Source organism: Zingiber officinale, chromosome 4A (genome assembly GCF_018446385.1).
Source record: "Zingiber officinale cultivar Zhangliang chromosome 4A, Zo_v1.1, whole genome shotgun sequence".
Classification (NCBI taxonomy): Eukaryota; Viridiplantae; Streptophyta; class Magnoliopsida; order Zingiberales; family Zingiberaceae; genus Zingiber; species Zingiber officinale.
In genome coordinates, this window is record NC_055992.1 from 78,665,758 (window position 1) to 78,684,163 (window position 18,406).

Here is an 18,406-nt window from a genome sequence, read left to right on the forward strand (position 1 = left end):
GGATGTGGGAAGCCTATGGTCCTTTGTTTGAGGGGGGGATTGTTGGGGTTGCAAGGTTGCAAACATAGTCCCATATTGGAAACACATGGGAAAGATCATGGGTTTATAAGAGAAAAGATATCTTCCTTGGCTTGAGGCCTTTTGGGTAGAGCCCAAGAGAAAAACCATGAGGGCTTAAGCCCAAAGTGGACAATATCATGCCCAGAGTGAGGTTGCTCTTCGTCGGATTAACACCCGGGGGAGCACGAGCTAGAGAATGGATCAACTTGGAGAAGACGTCACGATTCCACCCTTCTATGATCGCGACGACTTTGCGTATTGGAAGGTAAGAATGAAGTATTTTCTTATGACTAACATAGTAAATTGGAATTGTGTACAAGTAGGTTTTATTCCTCCGGTGGATAAAGAAGGAGAACCTCTCGAGAAGAAGAAGTGGACGAAGGAACAAATCCACCAATCCATAATCAATGACGAGGTAACGAAAATCTTTGAATTTTCATTACCTAATAATATCTCGTGTAAGATAGGTAAATACAACAATGCCAAGGAGTTGTGGAACAACTTGGCTAAGTTCCATGAGGAGAGCTCCAATTCAAGTCATGAAGAGGAGTCAAGTGAGCCAAGTAGCTCACATCATGGAGGTATGGAATTAGAAGTTGAGGGCTACTCAACATCTAAGGAAGAAGAGGAGGAGAGTTCTTCTTCAAGATTGGAGCAAGAAGAAGAAGCCTCTACCTCCGGAAGGGATGAAGGAGAGAGCTTATATCCATCCTCAACCCTAGGTAACTCAAGCAACTTAATTTCAAGTAAATTACATATAATGTGCTTTGAGTGTAGGGAATATGGGCATTACAAAAGTAAATGTCCAAAGAGGATTAGGAAGACTCCACCGGCACCAAAGGTCAAGGAAGCCGGAGTCCCGATACGCAAGGGCAAGGAGCACGTGGTGTGCTTCCAATGCAAGCAAAGGGGACATTATAGGAGTCAATGTAAAAGGGGGAGGCAACCTCACAAGGACAAGAGATCAAGCACATCTATGGGGGGGAGCTAAGGCAAATCCTAAGGTATCCTTTAAGGCACATTCTTGCAATTCTAATAAGACACATGCTAGTAGTTTTATTGCAATTATCAATAATGATAAGCATGATAACCATAGAAACCGATACATGTGCTTAGGTGCCAAACATGTTAGCCTAGATAAGGACAATGCTAGAAATGCCAACCCTAGAGTTAAAGATAGGAATCCCAAAACAACTAGACATATGCCTAGGAATACCTCAAAGAAAAATGGAAAATTAAAGCTTGAGGTATTAAAGAAGGAAAATCAAGTCTTGAGGTCAAGACTTGACACTTTAGAAAAGGCTCTTAAGAATTTGGAGAAGTCGACTCTAGGGTCTAAGGGTCAAAAATCAAAGCCCAAGGACATGAGAGGTTTGGGTCACAAACCTAAGTCTCAAGTGGTCAAGCCCGCTTATCATAATGTTCCATTCGATTATGGAACAAGACCTAGGGCTAAGAAAACCATCACCAAGGTCACAAGGGGAGTCACCCCTAGAGTTGATCTTGATGAGTCCCAAATGACCAAGGCTTTAAAGCCTAGGAGGGTCATTAGGAGGGTTGCTAGGGAAGTCATCCCTAGTGAATATTTAGTGAACCCAATGAGCTCAAATAGGTATTGGGTTCCTAGGAGCGTGATTCCTTCACGCTAGATGGTTTAGGGTGTGCCAACCTTAATTGGATAGGTAGTTAACCTACTCATGGCAAAAGGTGGCATTTTAGGAATTTTCAAGGTGTAATCAAGCCTTGAAAATGAAATTAAAAAGTATTCCTAAGGTGATTAGGATGTGTCAACCACATTTGAGGAGTTTTCTACGGTCAATCTAATTGGCACATAGTGATCTAAAAATCTTTAGTATATGATTTTAGGTCTATTACACTTAGGAATATAGAATTTATAGTAAAATGATCAAAATTATCAAAAATGGCAACTAAGGATAGAATTAGGTATTTTCTATACCTTTATATGTTATTTGTCATACATTGTTTGTCATATGTCATGTCATGACATCATATTTATTTTATTATCATTTGAAATGTCATGATAATGCTTAGGTTAGTTATATGTCATGCCTTATTTAAGTTTCATACTTGATGACATGACATCATGACATTGGCACATGTTTTCACTTATGATATTATTTTATGCCATGTCATCATCTCTTGCATTTATGATCAATTAATTTGATTTAAGGATAGAAACACAATTTGATATGGAGATCAAATTGTTGTTTAGAAAATGCATGAGAACTTAGCTTAAGATAACCTAAACTCATATCTCACATCAAAATTGACTTGGATGTGTTTGATACACCTTAGATGTGTGTGAGATATTAGGATTATGAGTTAGGATCAAGGTGCATAGTTCTTATATCTAGATGAGCCTAATTCGAATTTGAGGATCATAGAGAAAACTTGTGTACAAGTCATGTACATTTAGCCCTAAGATTGTGGTCCTAAATTGAATGGTTTAAGATCATTTCAAAATTGATTTGAAAAACCTTGATGAAGTTTTTCTAGTGATAGCATTCATCATTGAGCAAGTTGATACAAAGATGGATTAACCTTGAGCTATTTCAAAGTCTTTTGAACTTTGTATCAAGATTAAAAAATGGGAGTTATTTTCATAGAAAACTATTTTTCCATGATAATATATGTTATGAGGAATGTATCCTCAAAATTTTACAATTTTTGAAATTTTTTGTAATTTTTTAGGGATTTCTGAATTTCGGGAGAAAAAATCAGAAATCTTATCAGAGAGTCGTGGACCGATCAGAGGAGATCTTGATCGGTCCAGGGAAGTCTGGATCGGTCACTGGACCGATCTAGGGCAGTGTGGATCGGTCTGGTGACCGATCCAGTGGAGGCCTGATCGGTCTGGTGACTGATCAGAGCGTGCCAAAATGCTGATTTTCGACTGTTGTCTGAAATTTCAGCTGTGGAAGTTGGTGTTTTAGATTTCTAAAGGGTTGAAACTCTCCATGACATTGTTGGTGCAATGGTCAAGGAGGAGTTGACCTTTAGGGGGAGTTTTACCTATTGGTCAAGGGGGAGTTGACTTTTATGGGGAGTTTTTACTCGTCAAGATTTCTGAGGATGAGTGATATGGGATTATCACTAAGTTGATTGTTGATTTTAGTATCAAAGGGGAAATTAAGGGTTTCAATGAATGGTATGGGACTTTCATTAGGAATAACCTCTTGACCTTGATTCACTCTTTTTGATGTATGTCAAAAAGGGGGAGAATGTCTAGAAAATGTTCAAGGAAGAACATTGGAGTTTGGGGAGAATGCTCAGAGAATGTTCAAGGAAGAACATTGGAGAACTATTGGAAAATCTAAGTTAGGTTATCGGGTTAAACTAACTTGATTATGGTTTTTGTCAAACATCAAAAAGGGGGAGATTGTTGGTGCAACCTTAGGTCAAGGTTGACCTGGGTGACCCGACTCGAGTTGACCTGACTCGAGGTATATTTTGATGTTTGACAAGAATAGAGAAGTTATATTTTGATGTTTGACAAGAATAGGAACTTGGGGGATTGTGGGCGCAACCTTTGGTCAAGGTTGACCTGACTTGAGTTGACCTGATTCGGGAAAAGTCCAAGTACGAAGACTTGGCACGGAAAAGTCCAAGTATGGAGACTTGGCACGGAAAAATCCAAGCAAGGAGCTTGGCACGGGAAAAGTCCAAGCAGGGAGCTTGGCACGGGAAAAGTCCAAGGATGGAGGCTTGGCACGGGAAAAGTCCAAGCAGGGAGCTTGGCACGGGGAAAAGTCCAAGTATGGAAGCTTGGCATGGGAGGTCAGAGAGGGCTCGGTAGCTCGTTCTCTGGATTGGATGGAGTCGGAGAGGGCTCGGTAGCTCGTTCTCCGGATTAGGTCAGAGAGAGCTCGGTAGCTCGTTCTCTGGACTGGATGGAGTCGGAGAGGGCTCGGTAGCTCGTTCTCCGGACTAGGTCAAAGAGGGCTCAGTAGCTCGTTCTCTGGACTGGACGTGGAAGTCGGAGAGGGCTCGGTAGCTCGTTCTCTGGACCGGACGTGGAAGTCGGAGAGGGCTCGGTAGCTCGTTCTCCGGACTAGGTCAGAGAGGGATCGGTAGCTCGTTCTCTGGACCGGACGTGGATGTCAGAGAGGGCTCGGTAGTTCATTCTCCGGACTAGGTCAGAGAGGGCTCGGTAGCTCGTTCTCTAGATCAGGAAGGCTTTAGGTTTAAGGCTGGGAAATTGGATCGGTCTGCTGACCGATCCAGTGATACACTGGGTCATCTGATCGATCTGGTGATCAATCAGTAACCAAACAGATTGGGAGAAGGAATGGCCTGATCGGTCCACAGACCGATCAGGGCTCTGGCAACCAACTCTCTGTGAGAGTTGGGATCGGTCTGGGGACCGATCAGCCTAGGGCCTGATCGGTCCACAGACCGATCAGGAATCGCAACCAACTCTCTGTGAGAGTTGGGATCGGTCTGGGGACTGATCAGCGTAGGCCCTGATCAGTCCCCTGACCGATCAGATCCGCCCTGGACCGATCAGGGTGGAGCCTGATCGGTCCAGACCTAGCCGTTGAGTCACAACGGCTAGATTTCTGCTTCTTCTTTGTATTCTTCGCAGGTTCATATAAGAGGGCCACTACAGGGAAGCAGATGACTTCTTCCTCCTTGCTATCTGAGCTTTGCAGAGCTTTTCATCGCTGAAGCTTCGTGTGAGCTTCCCTCGGCTGAGTTTCCAACTGAACAGCTGCTGCTGTGGTTGGCATCCGTGAAGTTGCTGCTTCATCAATAGTCGACGAGAAGGCAAGCAAACTAGTGTTTTACATTCATATTGTTCTTGACTTCTTGCTATATTTCTTGTACTCTGATCTTGCTGTTGCAAGAGAGATTGTGGCGAGGTTTTTCCACCCAGAAGGAGTATTTATTAGCCGGTTTCCCGGGGTCTCATCCACCGACGGATTGATAGGATTCGTCCACCTTATCGACACGCCGAGGAGTAGGAGTATCATCTCCGAACCTCATTATATCGTCGCGTTTGAGGTTTGATCTTCTCCATTTTCGTTTCTATCTTTTATTTCCGTTGCGCTAACTCGAATTGTAGGAAAAAACGTGAATTTGGGGTCGGCTATTCACCCCCCCCCCCTCTCTAGCCGCATCTGAAGGTCCTAACATTAAGTCTACGGTTCTTCTCGAGAAGGCCCGTCTGGGTGGCTTCAGGAGATCTCCCGATCGACTATGTGGTTGATAGTTTTAAGTCTCCGGTTCTTCTCGAGAAGGCCCTTCCAGGTGGCTTCAGGAGATTTCCCGATCGACTATGTGGTTGATAGTTTTAAGTCTCCTGTAACGACCCACCTTCTACTAACTAGGCTGTGAGGCCAATCGTTACATTAATCTGTGCTAACTAATCCATGACCATCATTAAATACTAAGTGCGGAAGCTATACTAACTAAAATTTTGCTAAACTACTAACATTTCTTGGTACTATACATGCTAAGGGGTGTAAACTAACTATTCATGACATGTTTTACCTTCCCCATGGTCAACGAACTGAACTTAAACATTTTTCCGCTGATATCAGACCTCCCAATCGATCCATTGATCGATTGGAATGTCGGATCGATCCGGTGATTGATCCAGCACGCTACTGTGCTCGGGCAATATTCAGGATCGATCGATTGATCGATCCAGACTAGTCAATCGATCCGGTGATCGATCCCAGAGCCTTCTGTTCGCGACGGAATTGGCTGGATCAATCGGCTGATCGATCCAGACGCCTACTGTTCACGAGACGAGTTGCCCAATCGATCCATCGATCGATTGGAAACTCTCGAATCGATCAGCTGATCGATTCGAGTTTCTGATTTCGTGCCAATGATCTGATTTCAGCACTATTTCATGCCTCAATCTCATTACAGGTTCTAAAATGATTAAGAAACACTCTAACAATAACAACTAACATTCTAACATTATAAAAACAATGTTCTAAGCATAATAATGTGCATGGTTAACTAATTCGTAGCAATTATCATACTAAAGTGCAATTGATAAAATACTGAAAGGTTTTAATGCTTAAACCAAGCTTGCTAAACTTCCTTAGATCTCTATCCCAAGTTCCTGCCCATACACATCTTCGTAGCATTGTCCTCCAGCCTCCGCTAGTCCATCTTTTCTTTACCTTTATCTGCAGTATAAGGAAAAGAAAGTATCTATAAGCTTTCGCTTAGTAAGAAACCATCTACCTCACTAAAACATGCATACGATGCATTTATGCTGTTTAAAACATGCTATCAAACATATGATGAACTTGTTAACACATGGCATACTGAAATCACTGAACATGAACACTAAAGCATGGCATACAAGCTAGTCATAAACTATCATGAGTATCAATAAAGGAAACTGAACTGAACATGAACTGAGCTAAGCTGGAACTGAATTCAAACTCAACTATCATAACTAACCCTTGTGAGTTTTGAAAAACTATAATATAATAGATTAAAATACATAATCATACTGCTAATGGGCCCGACAACTGTACATGTTATGCGCGCATCCTTAACTAAACCCGGGGTTGCAAATCCCAAATTTAGTAAGGTTTACTAGGTTATCTAAACCTAGGGACCGACTATGGGAGTCCCGCCCAATGGATATCTAATCCTGTACAGTGCCCCTACTGAAAATAAAATACTGAATCAAAGCTAACTAATTTATCTTGCTTTTACTAGGTTATCTGAACCTAGAGGCGACTGTGGGTGCCCACCCATTGGACCGTAGTCCCATATAAGCTGTAGCAAGACTAACTAAACTATTTAAATGCTTCTATTGCATTTACTGAGCTATTAAAAATTGTCTACTGTAGCATTTTACTGAGCTAAGCATTTTATCGAACACTTAGTGTGCTCCAACTCTCCTCTCCATTAGGGAGACCACCTCTAGGCACCCGACAACGTCTAGAATCTCCAACTGAAAGGAGGAAACGTGTCTGGCCCATCTAGAGGTGCTCAACTAAATCCCTAAACCTGCGAGAAGGGTTAAATACACCCTATGCGTCGAAAAGTCTGCACATAACTAATTTAAAAACATAGAATCGTACGAAAATCTACTTATACTGCAGGTGAGGGGTTTCTTACCTCCTGCTCGAAGTTTCTTACGATTCTAATCGCTAGATTTCCGGAGGAGACGATCCTTTCGACGATCTTCTCGCGTCTAAGCGTTCCTCTCGCGGAGGGGAGTGCCCACGTGTCGAAGTCATCATCGGAATTTGCCCTTGGAACCCTTGGGACGGAACCCTTGCTTGTTCTTGTGGTTGGCGCCGAGAGGAAGAGAGGAGAAGGAGGGTTGCGGCGTGGCTAGGGTGAGGAAAGGAGAAGTTGCCGATTAAATCCCATCTCCCCACTTATTAATTCCTATTTATATTAAGGAATTATTTCCCCCAACTCTAATTTAAATAAAATTGTTTCCCTTTCCTTTCAGCACGGCCCTGCTGGGTTCATCCGGTTACTAAAGCTATCTATAAGTCGTAGGACCCAATAGGTCTCGGGTTCAATTCCCGCGTAGGATATTTTACGGTCCTATTTATTTTTGCTACTTCCGCTATTCTAAAAATTCCATAAAAAATATTCCAAAATTCCAGAAAAATCATAGAATATTCCTAAAATAGTTTTGAGAATTTTCGGGCGTTACAATCCCCCATACCTTATAAAAAGTTCATCCTCGAACTTAGAATAACTCTGGGTACTTCTGTCTCATACTAGCTTCTGTCTCCCAAGTTGCCTCTTCTGCTGTGTAACTGTGCCAAATGACTTTGACTAATGGTACTTCCTTATTCCGCAATTTCTTAACTGCTCGGTCTATTATCTGAATAGGCCGACTGTCATAGCTGAGGTCTTCGCGGATCTGTACCGACTGAGGCTCAATCACCTGGGTGGCATCTGGGGGCTTCTTCAGCATAGAGACATGAAATACATTGTGGACAGCTAACATTTCCTATGGTAGCTCTAGCTCATATGCTACCTTGCCCACTCTTTTGCTGATGCGGTATGGTCCCACATATCTGGGACTTAGCTTGCCCTTCTTCCCAAAACGCATTACTCCCTTCATGGGAGCTACTCTGAGGAACACTGAATCCGCAACTGAAAACTCTAAAGGTCTGCACCGTGTATCAGCATAGCTTTTCTGGCGGCTCTGAGCTGTCTCTATCCTCTGGCGGATCTGCTGTATAGCTGCTGTGATATGTTCACCACTCTCATACCAGCAGATTGGAGATCTACACCTCCACCCATAGAGAGCCTCATAAGGTACCATACCGATAGTGGTCTGATAGCTGTTGTTGTATGCAAATTCTGCTAGACTTAGATATTTGCACCAACTTCCTTTGAAATCTAGGGCACATGCTCGGAGCATATCCTCGAGTACCTGATTTACTCACTCAAATGCATCCGTCATGAGGATGGAAGGTCATGCTAAACTTCAACCGTGCCCAAAGTGTACACACTCCCGGAAGTGTGATGTGAATCTTCTGTCTGATATAATGGTTCGTGGGACTCCATGTAGTCTAACGATCTCCTTGAGATCTCGAGCTAGCTTCCATGGAGTAGGAGATCACGATAGCTAAGAAGTGGGTGATTTAGTCAATCGTCGACTATTACCGGATGGTATCAAAACCATTCGTGGTTCTGGGTAATCCCACTATGAAATCCATAGAAATGTCTTCCCACTTCCATTCTGGGATCTGAATAGGCTGCAAAACTCCTCCTGGTCTCTGATGTTCTGCCTTGACCCTCTGACAGGTTAGACAGGTGCTGACATATCTAGCGATGTATCTCTTCATCCCAGGCCACCAAAAACGTTTCTTCAAGTCCTGATACATTTTGGTGGAGCCAGGATGCATCGCATAGGGAGTCTTGTGAGCCTCATCTAAAATCTTTCTTCGTGGTTCCTCCCGATGCGAACGATAATGTCATCGCCAGTACAACACCCCCAGCGGACACTCAAAATTCTCCACTTTCGATTACGCAATCCTTGCTTGATTTTCTCAATTTCGGGATCCTGAGCTGTCTGGAGATCACCAAGCAAGGTAGACTCTAATGTCATAGTAGAGAGCTGTCCGACTATGAGTTCGAGACCGAAATCTGCGATCTCTCTCTGTAGGGGCGGTGACATGGCTGCTAGAGATAATAGGGCAGCACTGGACTTTCTGCTAAGGGCGTCTGCTACCCTATTTGCTTTTCCTGGGTGGTAGAGGAGGTCTATATCGTAGTCTTTGACCAGCTCTAGCCATCTGCGCTGTCGCATATTCAGATCCTTCTGAGTGAAGAAGTATTTCAGACACTGATGATCTGTATATACTCTGCACTGAGCTTCATATAAGTAATGTCTCCAAATCTTGAGAGCGAACACCACTGCTGCAAGCTCAAGGTCATGAGTGGGGTAATTCCTCTCATAATCCTTGAGTTGTCTGGAGGCATAGGCGATTACATTGCCATCTTGCATCAGCACCGCTCCTAGTCCCAACTTAGAGGCATCACTATATATATCAAAGTTGTCTGTGTTTTCTGGTAGAGTCAGAATAGGTGTGCTGGTCAATCTCCTTTTCAGCTCGCCGAAACTGTTCTCGCAGTCCTCTGTCCACTGAAACTTTCTGTTCTTTCTGGTAAGAGCTGTCAGTGGGGAGGCTATCCTGGAGAAGTCCTCTACGAATCTTCTGTAATAACCTCCTAATCCCAGAAAGCTTCTGATTTCACTGGCGTTCTTGGGTCTTTTCCAATTACTCACAGCTTCTATCTTACTGGGGTCTACCATAATACCATCCTTTGAGATGATATGGCCCAGGAAGGACACCTGATCTAACCAAAATTCACATTTCATGAACTTGGCGTACAGCTAGTTCTGCTGAAGGGTCTGCAATACTATTTTCAGGTGCTCTGCGTGTTCTTCCTGAGTTCCTGAATAGATAAGAATGTCATCGATAAACACAATAACAAATTTATCTAGGTAATCCATGAATACCCTGTTCATGAGGTCCATGAAAGTAGCTGGAGCATTTGTCACGCCAAAGGGCATGACTACGAGCTCGTAGTGTCCGTATCTAGTCCTGAATGCTGTCTTGGGTATGTCTCCTTCTTTGACCTTCACCTGATGATAACCTGATCTGAGGTCTATCTTAGATAACACTGCTGCTCCCTTTAGCTGATCGAACAGGTCATCTATTCTGGGAAGAGGATACCTGTTCTTGATGGTGACTTGGTTCAGTGCCCTGTAGTCTATGCATAAGCGCATGCTCCCGTCCTTCTTCTTCACGAACAATACAGGCGCTCCCCATGGTGAGTGACTAGGACGTATGAAGCCTTTGTCAAGCAGCTCCTGTAGTTGCTCATGAAGTTCCTTCAGTTCTACTGGAACCATGCGGTACGGTGCTTTGGAGATAGGAGTTGTACCGGGAATGAGTTCTATCTCGAATTCAATCTCCCTGTCTGGTGCTAAGCCTGGTAACTCTTCAGGGAAGACTGCTGGGTAATCACATACGACTCGGACCTCTGCTAGCTGTTGGTCCTTGTCCTGACCGGTACTGACTACATGTGCTAAAAATCTCGTACATCTTGAATCCATTAACCTCTGTGCCTTCATAGCTAAGAGAAACTTCTTGGACTTTCTCTTGGGTTCTCCAATGTACTCAAACTGCACTTCTGCTTCAGGTTGGAATATGACTTTCTGTTTACGGCACTCTATGGAAGCACTGTATCTGATCAGGAAGTTCATCCCAAAGATAACATCGTAGTCAGTCATATTTAGCACTATCAGATCACAAAAGAGTTATCTGTCTGCTATAATTACTGGCACTGCTCTGAACCAATGCGTGGATGCCATAATTTCTCCTGAAGGCAACGTCGTCAAAAACTGACTACTGAGTACCTCTGGAGGTATTGCTAACTTCTCAGCAAATGCCCTGGATATATATGAATGGGTTGCCCCAGTATCGAATAAGACAGTTGTACTTTACTGTAAAATACTAATCTGACCTGAGACAACCGTCGAGGCATTTGCTACGTCCTCTCTAGTCAGCGAGTAGATTCGTGCATTTGTCGTGGCTGGAGGGGCTTCTAGTCGGCCCTGGCTGATGTGTGGACCATCTAAAACGGCTTGCATATGATGTAGCTGTGCTGGCTAGCCTCCATACTGTATCGGCTGTGGTTGAGGAAGACTTGTCTTGTTCGAGCATTGCTTAGCCATATGCCCTTCTTGTCCACATTCAAAGCATCCTCGTGTGCCCTTGCGACAAACTCCTGGGTGAAATTTCCCACAAGTAATAACCTGTCAGTGGGGAGGCTATCCTAGAGAAGTCCTCTACGAATCTTCTGTAATAACCTGCTAATCCCAGAAAGCTTCTGATTTCACTGGCGTTCTTGGGTCTTTTCCAATTACTCACAGCTTCTATCTTACTGGGGTCTACCATAATACCATCCTTTGAGATGATATGGCCCAGGAAGGACACCTGATCTAACCAAAATTCACATTTCGTGAACTTGGCGTACAGCTGGTTCTGCTGAAGGGTCTGCAATACTATTTTCAGGTGTTCTACGTGTTCTTCCTGAGTTCCTGAATAGATAAGAATGTCATCGATGAATACGATAATGAACTTATCTAAGTATTCTCTGAATATCCTGTTCATGAGGTCCATGAAAGTAGCTGGAGCATTTGTCACGCCAAAGGGCATGACTACGAACTCGTAATGTCCGTATCTAGTCATGAATGCTGTCTTGGGTATATCCCCTTCTTTAACTTTCACCTGATGATAACCTAATCTGAGGTCTATCTTAGAGAACACTGCTGCTCCCCTTAGCTGATCGAACAGGTCATCTATTCTGGGAAGAGGATACCTGTTCTTGATGGTGACTTGGTTCAGTGCCCTGTAGTCTATGCATAAGCGCATGCTCCCGTCCTTCTTCTTCACGAATAATACAGGCGCTCCCCATGGTGAGTGACTAGGACGTATGAAGCCTTTGTCAAGCAGCTCCTGTAGTTGCTCATGAAGTTCCTTCAGTTCTGCTGGAGCCATGCGGTACGGTGCTTTGGAGATAGGATTTGTACTGGGAATGAGTTCTATCTCGAATTGATCTCACATGCGGTGTTAAGCACGGTAACTCTTGAGGAAGGCTGGGTAATCACATACGACTCGGTCCTCTGCTAGTTGGTCCTTGTCTGGCCGTCGACTACATGTGCTAAAAATCCCGTACATCCTGAATCCATTAACCTCTGTGCCTTCATAGCTGAGAGAAACTTCTTGGCCTTTCTCTTGGGTTCTCCAATGTACTCAAACTGCACTTCTGCTTCAGGTTGGAATATGACTTTCTGTTTACGGCACTCTATGGAAGCACCGTATCTGATCAGGAAGTCCATCCCAAAGATAACATCGTAGTCAGTCATGTTTAGCACTATCAGATCACAAAAGAGTTATCTGTCTGCTATAATGACTGGCACTGCTCTGAACCAATGCGTGGATGCCATAATTTCTCCTGAAGGCAACGTCGTCAAAAACTGACTACTGAGTACCTCTGGAGATATTGCTAACTTCTCAGCAAATGCCCTGGATATATATGAATGGGTTGCCCCAGTATCGAATAAGACAGTTGTACTTTGCTGTAAAATACTAATCTGACCTGTGACAACCGTCGAGGCATTTGCTACGTCCTCTCTAGTCAGCGAGTAGATTCGTGCATTTGTCGTGGCTGGAGGGGCTTCTAGTCGGCCCTGGCTGATGTGTGGACCATCTAAAACGGCCTACATATGATGTAGCTGTGCTGGCTGGCCTCCATACTGTATCGGCTGTGGTTGAGGAAGACTTGTCTTGTTCGGGCATTGCTTAGCCATATGCCCTTCTTGTCCACATTCAAAGCATCCTCGTGTGCCCTTGCGACAAACTCCTGGGTGAAATTTTCCACAAGTAGCACATTTGGGATAACTAGGCTGTTTGTTGGCTGGTCCTCCCTTTGGGTAACTCCCTGGTTTGCGCTTGTTGCTGGAGTTCCCTTTCCAGTTAGAGACATGGGAGCTGTGGCCCTGGTGTTTCTGAGTACCTAAGCCTCCTTACCCTTTGGACTCTGAGAGGACTTGCTTCTGCTGCTTGATATTGTTCTGGTAGTGCTCGGTGGTCAGAGCACTGCTGACTAGTTCTTCGGTGGTTTGCGGCCTATGAACGCCGCCAGCCACGTTCATTGCTATTTCCGCCCTCAGCATCTTGAGCATCAACCGGACTCGTTCTTTCTCTATGCTGACTAGTTCAGGGCATAGACGAGCCAATCTGTTGAATTTCTTCACGGCTTCCTCCACTGAAAGGTTGCCCTAACGAAACTCAGTGAACTCGTCGTAGTGGCGGTTTGTAACCCGCATGTGAAAGAATTCCTCAAAGAACTCCTTCTCGAAGTCATCCCATGTCATCTGGTTTACTGGGCGCTTCGCTCTAATTCTCTCCCACCACATACGTGCATCTCCTGTCAGACAGAAGGAGGCGCACTTCACCTTCTCATGTTCTGGACAGTCCAGAAGCTCCATCGTACTCTCTAGTGTTTTGAACCAGGCCTGTGCATCCCATGGTTCACTGCTGCCTGAGAAGTTCTCTGGTTTGACTCTTTGCCACTGGATCAGATAGGCTTCTCTCTGGGTTCCTGCTACTGGGGCCACTGGTGCTGCAGGTTGGACTGGTAGAACCTCTAAAACCACTGGTGTCGCTAAGTTAGGCTCCGGGGTGACAGTGGGAGTGTTCTGCTGACTAGCCTTTAGGGTGGCTATTTCCTGTTGCTGTTCAGCTAGCTGCTGCTGTAACTGAGCCACTAATGCTGTAAGGTCTGGGGGAGGCACTGAACTGCCTGCCCCATGCTGGGGCTTAGTGGCTGCTGCCCTTCTAGCTGGACGTCCTCGTGTCATTTCTAAAGACATGAAGGACATACATGACTAACACAAGCATAATAGAGTAACTATTGTTATCATGTTAACTACTATCATAAACAAGCATGCTTTAGTTATATCTGAACATGAAAACAAGAAACATAACGAAAGTGAGAGATGTTCTTACTTGAAAGCTGCAGGTTCAATGCTGATGTGTGTGTAGGAAGTATGGGAACTTGCTCTGATACCACTCTGTAACGACCCACCTTCTACTAACTAGGCTGTGAGGCCAATCGTTACATTAATCTGTGCTAGCTAATCCATGACCATCATTAAATACTAAGTGCGGAAGCTATACTAACTGAAATTTTGCTAAACTACTAACATTTCTTGGTACTATACATGCTAAGGGGTGTAAACTAACTATTCATGACATGTTTTACCTTCCCCATGGTCAACGAACTGAACTTAAACATTTTTCCGCTGATATCAGACCTCCCAATCGATCCATTGATCGATTGGAATGTCGGATCGATCCGGTGCTCGGGCAATATTCTGGATCGATCAGCTGATCGATCCAGACTGGTCAATCGATCCGGTGATCGATCCCAGAGCCTTCTGTTCGCGACGGAATTGGCTGGATCAATCGGCTGATCGATCTAGACGCCTACTGTTCACGAGACGAGTTGCCCAATCGATCCATCGATCGATTGGAAACTCTCGAATCGATCAGCTGATCGATTCGAGTTTCTGATTTCGTGCCAATGATCTGATTTCAGCACTATTTCATGCCTCAATCTCATTACAGGTTCTAAAATGATTAAGAAACACTCTAACAATAACAACTAACATTCTAACATTATAAAAACAATGTTCTAAGCATAATAATGTGCATGGTTAACTAATTCGTAGCAATTATCATACTAAAGTGCAATTGATAAAATACTGAAAGGTTTTAATGCTTAAACCAAGCTTGCTAAACTTCCTTAGATCTCTATCCCAAGTTCCTGCCCACACACATCTTCGTAGCATTGTCCTCCAGCCTCCGCTAGTCCATCTTTCCTTTACCTTTATCTGCAGTATAAGGAAAAGAAAGTATCTATAAGCTTTCGCTTAGTAAGAAACCATCTACCTCACTAAAACATGCATACGATGCATTTATGCTGTTTAAAACATGCTATCAAATATATGATGAACTTGTTAACACATGGCATACTGAAATCACTGAACATGAACACTAAAGCATGGCATACAAGCTAGTCATAAACTATCATGAGCATCAATAAAGGAAACTGAACTGAACATGAACTGAGCTAAGCTGGAACTGAATTCAAACTCAACTATCATAACTAACCCTTGTGAGTTTTGAAAAACTATAATATAATAGATTAAAATACATAATCATACTGCTAATGGGCCCGGCAACTGTACATGCTATGCGCGCATCCTTAACTAAACCCGGGGTTGCAAATCCCAAATTTAGTAAGGTTTACTAGGTTATCTAAACCTAGGGACCGACTATGGGAGCCCCGCCCAATGGATATCTAATCCTGTACAGTGCCCCTACTGAAAATAAAATACTGAATTATAGCTAACTAATTTATCTTGCTTTTACTAGGTTATCTGAACATAGAGATGATTATGGGTGCCCACCCATTGGACCGTAGTCCCATATAAGCTGTAGCAAGACTAACTAAACTATTTAAATGCTTCTATTGCATTTACTAAGCTATTAAAAATTGGCTACTGTAGCATTTTACTGAGCTAAGCATTTTATCAAACACTTAGTGTGCTCCAACTCTCCTCTCCATTAGGGAGACCACCTCTAGGCACCCGACAACGTCTAAAATCTCCAACTGAAAGGAGGAAACGTGTCTGGCCCATCTAGAGGTGCTCAACTAAATCCCTAAACCTGCGAGAAGGGTTAAATACACCCTATGCGTCGAAAAGTTTGCACATAACTAATTTAAAAACATAGAATCGTACGAAAAGCTACTTATACTGCAGGTGAGGGGTTTCTTACCTCCTGCTCGAAGTTTCTTACGATTCTAATCGCTAGATTTCCGGAGGAGACGATCCTTTCGACGATCTTCTCGCGTCTAAGCATTCCTCTCGCGGAGGGGAGCGCCCACGTGTCGAAGTCGTTGCCGAAATTTGCCCTTGGAACCCTTGGGACGGAACCCTTGCTTGTTCTTGTGGTTGGCGCCGAGAGGAAGAGAGGAGAAGGAGGGTTGCGGCGTGGCTAGGGTGAGGAAAGGAGAAGTTGCCGATTAAATCCCATCTCCCCACTTATTAATTCCTATTTATAATAAGGAATTATTTCCCCCAACTCTAATTTAAATAAAATTGTTTCCCTTTCCTTTCAGCACGGCCCTACTGGGTTCATCCGGTTACTAAAGCTATCTATAAGTCGTAGGACCCAATAGGTCTCGGGTTCAATTCCCGCGTAGGCTATTTTACGGTCCTATTTATTTTTGCTATTTCCACTCTTCTAAAAATTCCATAAAAAATATTCCAAAATTCCAGAAATATCATAGAATATTCCTAAAATAGTTTTGAGAATTTTCGGGCGTTACATCTCCAGTTCTTCTCGAGAAGGCCCGTCCGAGTGGCTTCAGGAGATTTCCCGATCGACTATGTGGTTGATAGTTTTAAGTCTCCGATTCTTCTCGAGAAGGCCCGTCCGGGTGACTTCAGGAGATTTATCAATCGACTATGTGGTTGATAGTTTTAAGTCTCCGGTTCTTCTCGAGAAGGCTCGTCCGGGTGGCTTTAGGAGATTTCCCGATTGACTATGTGGTTAATAGTTTTAAGTCTCCGGTTCTTCTCGAGAAGGCCCATCCGGATGGCTTCAGGAGATTTCCCAATCGACTATGTGGTTGATAGTTTTAAGTCTCCGGTTCTTCTCGAGAAGGCCCGTCCGGGTGGCTTCAGGAGATTTACCGATCGACTATGTGGTTGATAGTTTTAAGTCTCCGGTTCTTCTCAAGAAGGCTCATCCGGGTGGCTTCAGGAGATTTCCCGATCGACTATGTGGTTGCGTAAAATTTATAACGCTGGTACTGACCTTCTTATGATTTAACGTCTTCAAGATTCCTTAAGGAAGCTTGACTGGTTCTTCCTTAAAGCCCCTAGTTGACGGAATTTCATGCGGAGTGCAAGTGTGTGTTCATCAGCCACTCCTTTGTTTAAACCTCATCTGGCTTTCGAGCGATATTTTCTCTTCATCTTAGTAAAAAAGTTAAGTGAAACATTGGAATTATAAGCATACTCGTTATCATTTCGCGAGGCTAAACGGAAAGGACTTGCTTAAGGTAAGCTAAATTCACTAGCCCAGGGATGATCATATTATTCGAGCGATAAGAGCTCACTAAGCTCAGTAGGGCTGCAGATGGTTTGCACTCTATGGACGCTCGAGGATTCTTCCTTCCGCGTCTTGAAGGTAATACGAGCCCGATACGAGTTTTTCCACCACCTTGTAGGGGCCTCCCCACTGTGGTGCCAATTTGCTGACCTCTCCAGCAGGCTAGACCCGCCTCCATACCAGATCACCCACTTGAAAAAACCTTGGGATGACTCTTCTATTATAATTTTGTCTCATTCATTGTCTATATGAAGTAAGGCGAGTTACGGCCTTGTCCCGGATTTCTTCTATTGAGTCCAGCTCCATAAGTCGTCGACCTTCATTATCCTCATCGTATAGCTATCTTCTATCTGATTCTACTCCCACCTCAATAGGGATTACAGCTTCTCCTCCATAAACTAGTTGAAAAGGAGTAATTCCGATAGCTTCCCGGGGTGTTGTACAATATGCCCAAAGAACACTGGGTAGCTCATCCACCCCGTATGATCCAGCTTGATTTTTAGGCCTCTTATGATTTCTCTATTGGTTACTTCAGCTTGTTCGTTGCTCTGAGGATATGCTACAAAGGTAAATGCTTGCATAATACCATAACTTTTGCACCAATCCAGTATTCTATCCCCTTGAAATTGTCTCCGATTGTCTGAGACTAATTTGTGAGGAATGCCGAATCTGCAAACAATATTTTTCCACAAGAACTTGATGGCGGCGCCTTCCGTAATCCGGGCAAGGGGTTCTGCTTCCACCCACTTAGAGAAATAATCCACTGCTACTAATAAAAATTTCCTTTGTGTGGTTGTCATAGGAAATGGACCCACTATATCCATGCCCCACTGATCAAAGGGGCAAGAAACTATAGAGGTTTTCAGTAATTGTGTAGGATGATGTGGAATATTCTGATGTTTCTGACAAGGAATGCAAGTTCTTACAAATTTAGCAGCATCTTCCTGTAATGTTGGCCAGAAATATCCCGCTAGCAGTATTTGACGAGCTAAGGATCTTCCCCCTATGTGACTGCCACAGGAGCCCTGATGAACCTCTTGTAAGATGAACTGTATATCTTCAGTGCCAATGCACCTGAGCAAAGGTATGGAGAAAGCTCTTTTATATAATTGCTC

General features: G+C 43.8%; 1 protein-coding gene across 3 annotated transcripts in view; it reads right to left on the bottom strand.

Moving 5' to 3' along the window:
• Nucleotides 1-5,986: 5,986 nt before the first annotated feature.
• LOC121970017 (protein CLP1 homolog) overlaps nucleotides 5,987-18,406 on the bottom strand; it is a 36,766-nt gene continuing 24,346 nt past the window's right edge. For 2 of the 3 annotated variants that reach the window (XM_042520403.1, XM_042520402.1), the window contains exon 11: nucleotides 5,987-6,227. In XM_042520403.1, coding sequence (XP_042376337.1) covers nucleotides 6,224-6,227 — 4 coding nt within the window. In that variant the 3' untranslated portion in view covers nucleotides 5,987-6,223. Of the gene's footprint in view, nucleotides 6,228-14,760; nucleotides 15,002-18,406 lie in introns of those variants that run through there. The other variant, XM_042520404.1, reaches the window with a different exon arrangement.